The sequence below is a fragment of the Canis aureus genome, chromosome 4, assembly GCF_053574225.1.
Source record: "Canis aureus isolate CA01 chromosome 4, VMU_Caureus_v.1.0, whole genome shotgun sequence".
NCBI classification, from domain to species: domain Eukaryota; kingdom Metazoa; phylum Chordata; class Mammalia; order Carnivora; family Canidae; genus Canis; species Canis aureus.
In genome coordinates this window covers 60,135,880-60,148,946 of record NC_135614.1, presented here as the reverse complement: position 1 = coordinate 60,148,946, position 13,067 = coordinate 60,135,880, and the positions used below count along the sequence as shown (strand labels likewise).

Genomic DNA, 13,067 nt, shown 5'->3' with positions numbered 1-13,067 from the left:
ACAAGCAAACAAAAAGACTACATTTATTGAACCTTATCAATCCAGCTTTCCATCTATCTAAAAGAATAATTTCATAGGTACCTTTAGGAGAAACAAATCCTTCCCCCAAGCACAGTTACTAGGTTGTAGCATCTTTTGACTCAAGCTTTCTTCATGTCCTCTATGGGAAATTACTACACAGTCATAATTATGCTAAGCTAATGTTAATAATATTACTGCATGTCCAATTCCTATTATGTAACATAATCATAAATATCTAATTTCAAAATAAGCTATATTTGTAACTTGTTATATTTATCATTCAGTTCAAATCTCAAAAGTCTTACATCCATCCCATAATGAAAATGCCCATTCTTTATATAACTGAGATGTCTGTATTATCTCTGATAAAAAAATTAAACACATTAGGAACTTTATTTTGCTTGTGAAATTTTATCAGTAAAGATGCCATCAAACTAATGAAATCCATGAGCTTTGTATTATTTATTAAGGCTTGTGCAGATACCTTAGACTTTTCTGGGCTTAGCCCATTCTTATGATTTTACCACTGTATGAATTCTCTGATGTACAGTGAGTTGTGACTTCTGAATGAATGCTTTCCCACATACAGTACACCGATAGGGTTTCTCCCCAGTATGAATTCTCCGATGTACAACAAGGTCTGACTTCTGGGAAAAGGCCTTTCCACATTCAGCACATACATATGGTTTCTCTCCTGTATGAATGCGCTGATGCCCTGGGAGGTGGGACTTCTGAGAGAAGGCTTTTCCACATTCACTACATACATAAGGTTTTTCTCCTGTGTGAATTCTCTGATGTCCAATGAGGTGTGACTGCTGACAGAAGGCCTTTCCACATTCACTGCATTTATAAGGTTTCTCTCCAGTATGCGTTCTCTGATGTATGATGAGCTGTGACTTCCGGGAGAAGGTCTTCCCACATTCAGTACATTCATAAGGTTTCTCCCCAGTATGAATTATCTGATGTATAATGAGTTCGGACTTTCTGCTGAAGGCTTCCTCACACTGAGCACATTTGTAAGGTTTCTCCCCAGTGTGAATTCTTTTATGTATAATGAGGTGGGACTTCTCACAGAAGGCTTTCCCACATTCAGTACATTCATATGGCTTCTCTCCAGTATGAGCTCTGTGATGTATAACCAGCTGTGACTTCTGGGAGAAGGCCTTCCCACATTGATTACATTCATAAGGTTTCTCTCCAGTGTGAATTCTCTGATGTATAATGAGGGGTGACTTCTGGGAGAAGGCTTTCCCACAGTCACTACATTCATATGGTTTTTCTCCAGAGTGAACTCTCTGATGTATAATGAGGGATGATTTCTGAGAGAAAGCTTTTCCACATTCAGAACATTCATAAGGTTTCTCCCCAGTATGAGTTCTCTGATGTACAATGAGATGTGACTTCTCACTGAAGGCTTTCCCACATGCACCACAATCATATGGTTTCTCTCCAGTATGAATTCGTTGATGTATTAGGAGTTGTGACTTTTTTAGAAAAGATTTTCCACATTCAATGCATACACAGGTCTTCTCTCCAGTTTCATCATTCACATATTGAATAAGAGATTGTTTATTGCTGATAATTTTTCCACATTGACTACCTTCACAGTGTTTCACCCCATTCTGATTTTTTTCATGTTTAGAATAGGAAGAAATAAGTGTACTCCCACATCCAAAATTCTCATCAGTGTTTTTTCTTGCATAACCCCTAGTACAATGAAATAACTTTATATTAGGTTCCAAGCTCTTTTCAAATGAGTTACATTTACACTTACACAGTCTTTGTTTTGAAGCATCTAGGTCTGTGTAGTCATGAAATAGTTTTCCTAATGCCCTAAATGAATAGCCAGACTCTTCAACAACTGTTTTATTTTTGATGGCCATGACTTGCCTGAGAAGTCTGTTTTGATTTTCCTGATCTCTCTCCACCTGGTCATCATCCTGCCAGACCTTAAAAATGGAGTACAATGAACGATCTCTTGTTACACTTTCCAATATCTCCTTATGGAAGGAAACACCTCCAAGCATATCCAGTTGAGGATTTTCGAGTCTATTCTCCCTCTCTGAAAGAATAAAAAATAAATAAGATCACACAGATAAAAAGACCTAGTAGAGGGCAAAAGAGGTAAAACCAAATGGATGATACATGATGGTCCAACAGACAGAGAATTGGGAGGGCAAAAGGCCATTTGAAACATGTATACTTATCACATGAGTAATTAAAGACGGACATTACTTCTGATAGTGGTGGCATGAAGTAGTTGAATTTTCCTCCCCCAAAAAACAAAACAAAAAAAGATTAAAAACCAAAACAAAACAGGGACACCTGGGTGGCCCAGCGGTTGAGCATCCGCCTTTGGCTTAAGGTGTGATCCTGGGGTCCAGGATCAAGTCCCACATCGGGATCCTTTTGGGGAGCCTGCTTCTCCCTCTGCCTATCTCATGAATAAATAAATAAAATCTTTTTTTAAAAAAAATCACACAACTAATTTAGGGCACTGAAAAACTACCAATGAGAGGTAATAAGCTGAAAAGTGCTTACTCACCAAACATTTCTACTTGATTAGGTAAGAATGGGGAGCTTGTGGCATTCTTTCCTAGGGTTTTCTCATCTCCCATCCTGTAACCTAATCCACAGGTTACAGCTTAATGCTATTTAGTAGAGCAGCTAGAAACTTAACAGGAATTTGAAAACAAAGAAGTCATTGAAAGGTTGAAATAATAAACTCTTCCTATACCCCCACCTGACCACTAAAATATTTGTGCAAAGATATTCTATAGAGTCCAGCAGTGATTGGAAGTTTAGAAAGTCTTGCAAATTTTTTATACCTTTAAAGTGTTCTGACATATGTGCAACTCAGGCAGCAAAGAGTGAAAGCCACAACTGCCTTTTGATGTCTAATACCACCTCTGTCCAAATCATTAGCTCACCTCTACTTTATCCAGGTGAAGAGGAGTCTCTTAGAGAGCCAGACTTCAACACACAAATAAAAACTAAACAGAGGCATCATCAATGACACTCTGTGGGAGAGACAGATGTCACAGTTTAAGCCCAAGAAAGTTAGATGCCTCTAAGACAAAACAAAAACCCTCAGAAGGACCAGAAAAATCCAGACTACAGTAGATCATCATCTACAATGTAGAGTTTTCAACCAAAAATTACCAGACATATAGAGAAACAGAAAACTGTGGCCTAAACTAAGGAATAAAATCAGTCAATATAAGGTGATTCTACATAGGTACAAATGCTGTATTTTGTAAACAAAGATCCCAAAGAAGGTATTATAAACATATTAAAGAACTTGAAGGAAAACACTGTTAGAGAATAAGTGAATGAATATGTAATTTTAAAAGAGAAAAAAGTATACAAAGGAACTAATTTGACTTTTTTTGTACCATGATTGTAGTGGAAGTTAATTTACTTACTCTATGCCTAATCTTTACTTTGGGTAAGTTAAAACATAAAAGAACCAAATGAAAATTCTAAGACTGAAATTAAAATTTCACCAGATGGGCTTACTAGATTTGAGAAAGCAGAAAGCAAAATCAGAATAAGTAAACTTAAATAAATCACTAAAAATTAAGTAACCCAAAGAACAAAAAGAGATTATAAAAAAATAAACCTTCAGATATATGTGGTGTAATATTAGGCATTCTATCCAGTATGTGTATAGTCGGGAGTGTTTCAAAGGCAGAGAAAAAAGTCAAGAAAAAAATTAGAGGGCCGCCGGGTGGCTCAGCGGTTTAGCACAGCCTTCAGCCCAGGGCCTGATACTGGAGATCCAGGATCGAGTCCCAAGTCGGGCTCCCTGCATGGAGCCTCCTTCTCCCTCTGCCTGTGTCTCTGCCCCTCTCTCTCTCTGTGTCTCTCATAAATAAATAAAATTTTAAAAAATTAGAAACATGCCTTTAAAATCACCCAGTTGGTGACAAACATTAATTTACATATCTAAGAAGCTCCATAAACTACAGGCAGGATACCTAGGTAACTAGTCACATCAAAATCAAATTGCTGGGGCAGCCCGGGTGGCTCAATGGTTTAGCGCCTGCCTTCAGCCCAGGGCCTGATCCTGGAGACCCAGGTTCGTGTCCCAGTCAGGCTCCCTGCATGGAGCCTGCTTCTCCCTCTGCCTATGTCTCTGCTTCTCTCTCTGTCTCTGTGTCGTTCATGAATAAATAATTAAAAGCTTTAAAAACAAAACAAAACAAAATCAAATTGCCAAAAAATGATGACAAAGAAAAATCTTGAAAGTAGTAAGAAAAAAAATGACACATCATGCTTAGGAGAGTAATAGTACTCAAGTTGAGTTTCAACACACTAAAAAAAACTGAAGCCAGGAAACACTGGAGTGACACATTCAAAATACTAAAAGAAAGCAACTTGTCAACCAAGAATTCTATATCAAGTGAAACTTTCCTTTAAACCTGGCAAAATAAAGGCATTTGCAGATGAACAAAAATATCTGCTAGCAGAACTGATTTACAAAATATACTAAAGAAAATCTCTCTGACAACATAATACCAGATGATAAGTTAAATCCATAGGACACTAGGATTTTTTTAAGTGTGTAGGTAAATATAAAGAATTTAGATGTCTGTTTTTTCCTTTTCTTTTGTTTAAAAAACTTTTTTAAAAAAAATAACAACATTGTCAAACCTATGACAAACTTAAGTGTAACATACATGATTAAAAGAACAAAGCAGGGACACCTGGGTGGCTCAGTAGCTGAATGTCTGCCTTTGGCTCTGGTCATGATCCCAGGGTACTGGGATCAAGTCTTGAATCAGGCTCCCTGCAGTGAGCTTGCTACTCCCTCTGCCTATGTCTCTACCTCTCTCTGTGTGTCTCTCATAAATAAACAAAATCTTAAAAAAACAAAAAACAAAAAGCAACACCAAAGCAGCACAGGATGGTCAGGGAGAGTAGAAAATGGAACTGTGCTACTGCAAAGTTTCCATGTTTTGCCAGAAAAATAAAGAGGTATTAACATGCAGTAGGTTATAAGTAGTTAAATATCACATTGTAATCCCCACAGCTATATCACACGCATAGAACTATGAAGAAAAATTCAACCAGGCAATTAAGATGGTATGCCAAAAAATGTTCTTTGAACATAAAAGACAGGAAAAGAAAAAGGACCTAAAGAGAGATTAAAGAAATAGAAAACAAATAGCAAAATGGCAAATATAAATCAAAACAAATCAACAATTACATTAACTGGGAATGGAATAATATTCTAATCAGAAACCATCAGACTGGATTAAACGGTAAGAATCAACTGTACATTATAAGAATTTTATTTTATTTTTTATTTTTTTGAGTTAAAGGACAGAGGTTTATTAAGATACAAAGAAAGCTCTCAGGAGTGAGAGGGGTCCCAACCAGGTTGCCCAAGAAATTCATTTTAAATACAAAGACAGGCTAAAAGTAAAAGAATGGGAGGGAAAACATCATGCAAACTATAAGCAGAAGAGAGGTAAAGTAACTATATTAATATTAGACAATATAGACTTCAAGACAACAAATATTATTAGAAACAAAGAAGTATATTTCAAAATTGTGAGATTTGCAAAAAGATAGAACAATTATAAATGTATCTCTACCTACCACAAATGCCCACAACACACAAACCACAACAAAAATAAAAGGAAAAACAAATTAGTAATTATGTCCAGAGATTTCAACATCCCTCTCACAAAGATTTCTAAAACAAGTAGACAAAAAAATCATTAAGTATCAATAAACCTGACCTAACATCTGTAGATATCCCATCCAATAACAGAACACACATTCATTTCAAGAATACATGAATCAGACATCAGAATAGACTATATATTGGGCTTCAAAACAAGCTGCAATTTTATGAGGATAGAAATTATACAGAGTATATTCTCCAACCATAATTAAATTAGAAATAAATAATGAAAGGGATCTTGAAAATTCCAGCAAACATTTGGAAAACAATATACATATAAATAACCTGTATGTTAAACAGTCTAGTAAGAAATAGAAAATAATTTGAAGTGACTGAAAATGAAAACAATCTATCACATTTTCTGAAACAAAGTTAAAAAAGGAGTACTTAAGAAGGCAAGTTGTATGCAGGTAGTCCTCATCTTGAATGATTCCAATATGCATGAATTTCAGTTAGCACAGTTTAGTTACATTACACCAGTCTGGCAATATTACAGTTAACATTTTAATTACCACAGTATACTATTTATGACTAATAGCATAAAGTACAAACTTCACTGCTAGCACTTCCATCCAAAATCCCTGTGTAAATAACAGATATGCTTCATGATCTGTACCTAATCATTTCACTTATTTCAAAGTCTATTGATTTTTAACTGCACATCTGTTATCCAATATATATACAGAATGCAAAATGTATAGGTGTGTTTCCTCCTTGTCTCCCACACACGTGGTATTTTACAAATATGAATAATTAAAAAGGGAAAGTGGCCTACAAAGCTGAAAATGCAGCAAAGAAACAACACTAACAACACTGGATGTGTTTAGAAAATAACTGATCATAGAAATGGTAGCACTGCCACTATTCATGAGATTTTAGGTATGTAGCCAGAACTTAGTGAAGGCAAAACTTGCCGACATAAATTCTTGGGTTATGATGAAAAGAATAAATATATTACACAGAAAATGAACCTGGCGAAAATCTTTACATTATCTTGGACATATATCACAACACTGAAAACACAAAGGGTAAAATGGTGGTAGTTAATCCAATCTAGAAAAGAGTTTGATAATTTGGTAAGGCATAGAAAACAAGCTCACTTCCTATCATAAGTTATATAATGATAAGAAGGTAGACACTGCTCAAACTACTCTATATAAGATTGTTGAAAAAACATTTTCAATGCTGTCAGTGTTTTAAATTGCAAGGTAGGAACTATTTATTTTACTGTATTTTCATTTCTCTATACAGTTATGACAAATAGACTGTTTTGAATGTTTTCACAAAAAGTTTAAATGTCACAAAACAATTGTAGTTTTTTTCCATTGATTATGAAGATTACTTTGCAAAGTTTTGACTTCTATGGTAATTTTTATGGTCCCTCACTACCATACAAGGTGAGAATTACCTGTATTTAAATGCTCATATTAGAAAACAATATGAGTCTCAATTAATAATCTAAGTTTCCACCTTAAAAAGCTGGAAAAAGAACAAATTAAACCCAAAATAAGTAGAGGACAGGAAAAATAAAGACCAGAGTGGAAGTCAATGAAACAGAAAATGGACAAATAGAAAAAATATCAATGAAATAAACTGATTTGAAAAAACTAATAAAATTAACATGTTTTAGCTAGCAATGAGGGAAAAAAAAGAAAGCAGGCATAAAGTAGCAACATCAGCAAAGAAAGACAGAACATCTCTAGACTAAATCCTACAGACATAAGAAAAAAATAAAGAATTATGAAAGATTTTATACCAATGAATTTGACAATTTGAATAAAATAAAAAAATTCTTTTAAAGAACATGAATTACCAGAACTGGCTCAAGAAAAAAAGGTAACTTGAATAGATTCACATCAAGGAAAGAAACTTAGTAAATTAAAATCTTCCCACAAAAAAATGTTCAGACCTAGACTGGTAATTTCCATTACTGTAATAAACCATAACCATGAGTGCGATACCTTCTCTAGGTCTGTGAGCTTCTCTACTAAATCATCAAACCTAAGAGTGGTCTTCCAGACCCCCAGTACATGTAGCAAACCAAATCCAGCAATATATGAAAAGAATTATACACCATCACCAAGTGGAACTTGTCCCAGAATGTAATGTTGGTTTACTATCCAATAACAGGTTAATTGAGCAGCATATAAACAGACCATCTCAGTAAATGCAGAAAATGCATTTGTCAAAATCTAACACATTTTCAGGATAAAAACATCAACAAAATTGGAATAAAAAAGAAATTCTTCAACCTGACAAAAGGCATGACAACTTACAGCTAATATACTTAACAGTGAAAGACTGGTTTTTCCCCCCTAAGATCAGGAATAAGACAAGGAGGTCCATTCACCATCCTATTCAATATTGCACTGGAGGTTCTAGCCAGGGTACTTAGGCAAGATGATGAAATAAAAGGAATCCAATGTGTGAATGAATGTCTCAATTTGTAGATGACAAGACCATTTATACAGAAAATCCTAGGAAATCAACTAAAGAACAATTAGAACTAATAAATGAATTTATTATTAAGTCTGCAGAGTAACAGACCAATATACAAAAATCAATTCTATTTCCATTTACCTACAATGGACAATCCAAAAATTAAATTAATGAAACAACTGTATATACAATAGCATCAGACAGAATAAAATACTAAGTAATAAATTCAACAATTATAGAATTTATACTTTGAGAACTATTGTCGAAAACATTAATCTAAATGAAAGAGGAAAATTACATGTTCTGCAGATTGGAAGATTTAATATTGTTAAGACAACAGTACTCCTCAAATTGATCTATAAATTCAACTAATCTTTGTCAGAATCTAAAGATAGTTATTTGTAGAAATGGATACACTTATTCCAAAATTCATATGAACCCTCAAGAGCCAAGGTTTCCAGTCTTGGAAAAGAAAAACAATGTTAGAAGAATGGCATTTCCCAATTTCAAAACTTACTACAAGCAACAATAGTCCAGAGATTGGCATAAAGACAGATCTATAGGCAGACAGAATAGTATAGTCAGAAATAAACCCTTTCATTTAAGGCTAATTGATCTTTGGCTAAGGCTCCAAGATCATTCAATAGGAAAAGAATAATCACTTCAATAAATAGTGCTGGAACAAATTCATTCTATGATGCTATCATTACCCTGATTCCAAAACCAGATAAAGATACCACACAGAAAAAGAGAACTACAGGCCAATATCTCTGATGAACATAGATGTGAAAATCCTCAACAAAATATCAGCAAACAAATCCAATAATACATTTTAAAAAATCATTCACCATGATCAAGTGGGATTTATTCCTGGCTTGCAAGGGTGGTTCAATATTCCCAAAAGAATCAACTGATATGTCACATCAATAAGAAAAAGGATAAAGCCAAGTGATCATTTCAATAGATACAGAAAAAGCATTTGACAAGGTATAACATATATTCGTGATAAATGTTTCCTCAACAAAGTAGATTTAGAGGGAACGTGCCTCAACATAAAGACCATATATGAAAAACCTACAGCTAACATCATACTCAATGTGGAAAAACTGAGAGCTTTTCCTCTAAGGTCAGGAATAAAGGATGTCCATTTTTATTCAACATGGTACTGGAAGTCCTAGCCACAGCAATAAAAGGCATCCAAATTAGTAAGGAAGAAGTAAAACCTTCAGTATTTGTAGATGACATGATGCTATATACAGAAAATCTTAAAGACTCCACCAAAAAGCTTCTGGAAATGATAAATGGATTCAGTAAACTCATAGGATACACTGTCAATGTACAGAAATTCATTGCATTCCTATATATTAAGTAATAAAGGCACTAATAGAAAAATTAAGAAAACAATCTCATTTACAGCTGTACCAAAAATCATAAAATACCTAGGAATAAACTTAACCAAAGAGATGAAAGATTTGTATTCTGAAAACTATAAAACATTGATAAAAGAAATTAAGATAACACAAACAGAAAGACATTCCATGCTCAATGATTGTAAGAACAAATATTGTTAAAATTTCTATACTACCCAAAGCAATCCACACATTTAAGGCAATCCCTATCAAAATACCAACGTATTATTCACAAAACTAGAAGAAAAAAATCCTAAAATTTGTATGGAACTTCAAAAGATCCAGAAAAGCCAAAGCAATCATGAAAAAGAAAAACAAAACTGGGGGCATCACAATTCCAGACTTCACATTATATTACAAAACTGCAGTAATCAAAACAGTATGGTACTGGTACAAAAATAGACACATGGATCAAAAGAACGGATAGATAACCCAGATAATAAACCCACAATTCTGTGATCAATTAATCTGCAACAAAGAAGACATGCATATGCAATGGAAAGACAGTCACTTCAACAAGTAGTGTTGAGAAAATTGGACAGCTACATGCAAAAGAATGAAAACGGACCACTTTCTTACACCTTACACAAAAATAAACCCAAATGCACTAAGGACCTAATTGTGAGATCTGAAACCATAAAAATCCTAGAAGAGTACAGACAATAATTTCTCTGACATCTGCCGTAACAACATCTTTTTAGATACGTCTCCTGAGGCAAAGGAAACAAAAAGGAAAAATAAATTATTAGGACTGCATCAAAATAAAAAGCTTCTGCACAGCAAAGAAAATAACCAGTAAAACTAAAAGACAACCTACAGAATGGGAGAAGATATTTTCAAATGATATATCTGATAAAGGGCTAGTATCCAAAATATATAAAGAACTTATACAACTCAATACCCAAAATCCAAATAATCCAATTAAAAATGGGCAGTAGATATGAACAGCCATATCTCCAAAGACAACATCCAGATGGCCAACAGACAGGAAAACATGCTCAACATCATTCATCATCAGGGAAATGCAAATCAAAACCACAATGAGTTATCATACCTGTCAGAATGTCTAAACTCAAAAGCTCAAGAAACAAGAGTTGGTGAGGATGTGGAGGCAAAGGAACACTTGTGCACTGCTGTTGTGAATGCAAACCAGTGCAGCCAGTATGCAAGACAGTATGGAGGTTCCTCAAAAAATTAAAAACAGAACTACCCTATGATTGGTAATCACATTACTGGGTATTTACCCAAATACAAAATTCCTAATTCAAAGGGATATATGCATCCCTATGTTTATTGCAGCACTATTTTACAATAGTTAATTTATGGAAAGAGGCTAAGTGTCCATCAACAGATGAATGGATAAAAAAGATGTGGTATATTGTGTATATCAATGGAATATTATTCAGCCATAAGAAAGAATGAAATCTTGCCATTTGCAACGTATATGGATCTCGAGAGTATAATACTAAATGAAATAAGCCAGAGAAATATCATTTGATTTTACTCCCATGTAGAATTTAAGAAACAAACAAATGAACAAAAAAACCTAAACAAAAAAAGAAACCAAAAAAGAGACTCAACTATAGAGAACAAACAGAGGTCGAGCAGAGGGAAGGTGGGTGAGGGGATGAGTGAAATAAGTGAAGGGGATTAAGAGTACATTTATCTTGATGAGCGCTAAATAATATATGGAATTGCTGAATTGCTAGGTTGTACACCCGAAACTAATACAACACTGTATTTAACTACACTAGTATTTAAAAAATATATAAATAGGGGGATCCCTGGGTGGCTCAACGGTTTGGTGCCTGCCTTTGGCCCAGGGCGCGATCCTGGAGTCCCGGGATCGAGTCCCACGTCAGGCTCCCAGCATGGAGCCTGCTTCTCCCTCTGCCTGTGTCTCTGCCTCTCTCTCTCTCTCTCTGTGTCTATCATAAATTAATAAATAAACAAACAAACAAATAAATAAATCTTTTAAAAAATAAAAATAAAAAATAAAAAAATACAAATAAATAAAAACACATCATAATAAAAATCAAAATAAATAAAATAAATAAATAAATGGTGCTGGAACACATGGATTGCCACATGCAAAAGAATGAAGTTGGACCCCTACTTCACACCACATGCAAAAATTAACTCAAAATGGATCAAAGACCTAGATGTAAGAGCACTAACAGTATAAAACTTTTAGAAAAAACTTGGGGTAAATCTTCACGACCTTGGATTCGGCAATAGATTCTTGGACATGACACCAACAGCACAAACAACAAAAGAAAAATAGAGAAACTGGACTTCATCAAAATTAAAAAATCTTGTGCTTGAAAGGATACTATCAAGAGGGTGGAGAGACAACCCACAAGATGGAAGTATTTGCAAATCATATGTCTGGTTAAGAGACTTAAGTCAAATGAGAACTTTAGAAGCTTCCAGGTTGGTGAACACATGGAGGTGCTGGGAGAGTGGTACACCAGGAGAGCGTATGTAGTAAGTTCTGCAGCCTTTCCCCATACCCTGCCCTATGTATCCCCCCATCTGGATGTTTCTGGGTTACATCCTTTCATGCTAAACTGGCAATCTACATAAAGCAAAGAAGAGCTCTAAGAGTCCTCCAGATTTCTCTTCCCCTGTATCAGTGACAAAGTGGACTGCAGATGGTGTTAACTTCACTCAATTTGGATTCCTGAGGCATATAGAGCATGCGCCCTGCTGAACTGTGTTGGAAACGTAGCATGTAAAGGAAACAAACACTGTTGTGTTAAAGCACTGGCACTTAGAGATTAATTTGTAATACAGTAATATCTAGCCTGTCCTAATTAATAATAAAATTAATACCAGAAGAAAATAACAAAAAAGAACTCTATAAAATACACTTTATCCATACAAAGAAACTTTACATAAAAGCTCCATATAAGTTCTATATAAGAATTTTATCTCTATAAGGAATTCTTACAACTCAGTAATAAAAAGACAATTCCAAATAGACAAAGGATCTCAACAGACTATTTTCCAAAGAAGATGCAGAATGGCCAATAAGCAGATGAAAATATATTCAATATAATTAGCCATTACAGACCATTTTACTTAAACACAAAGTTCCTATATGACCCAGCAATTCCATGCCTAGGTATATACCAAAGAAAAAGTTAAGCGTATGTCTACACAAAAACTCATACATGAATGCTTATAATAGCATTATTCATGTTACCAAAAGGTGGAAACAAGCCAAATATCCATTAATTAATAATTGTATAACCAAATGTAGTATATCCATACAACGGAGTATTATTCAGCCAAAAAGAAATGAAGTACTGATATATGCTATAATGTTGACAACCCTCAAAAATGGTGTGGTAACTGAAAGAAGCCAGTCACAAAACGCCACATGTTATATGATTTCATTTTTTTTAATATGATTTCATTTAAATAAAATACCAAGAGTAGGCAAATCAACAGAGAGTGAAAGCAGACAGTAGTAGTTGCTTAGGTCTGGGAGATGGGGA

At 34.5% G+C, this 13,067-nt stretch overlaps 2 protein-coding genes across 26 annotated transcripts in view; one reads left to right on the top strand and one right to left on the bottom strand.

The window, feature by feature from the left end:
- LOC144312796 (zinc finger protein 12-like) overlaps window positions 1-13,067 on the top strand; it is a 163,765-nt gene that overhangs the window by 61,035 nt on the left and 89,663 nt on the right. The window lies entirely within an intron of this gene.
- The window catches only part of ZNF300 (zinc finger protein 300), a 46,574-nt gene that overhangs the window by 28,339 nt on the left and 5,168 nt on the right, over window positions 1-13,067 (bottom strand). For 9 of the 12 annotated variants that reach the window (XM_077895847.1, XM_077895856.1, XM_077895845.1 and 6 more), the window contains exon 7: window positions 6-2,083. In XM_077895847.1, the coding sequence (XP_077751973.1) occupies window positions 534-2,083 (1,550 nt within the window). In that variant the 3' untranslated portion in view covers window positions 6-533. Of the gene's footprint in view, window positions 1-5; window positions 2,084-2,566; window positions 2,906-2,951; window positions 3,042-13,067 lie in introns of those variants that run through there. The other 3 variants (XM_077895858.1, XM_077895857.1, XM_077895860.1) reach the window with 3 other exon arrangements.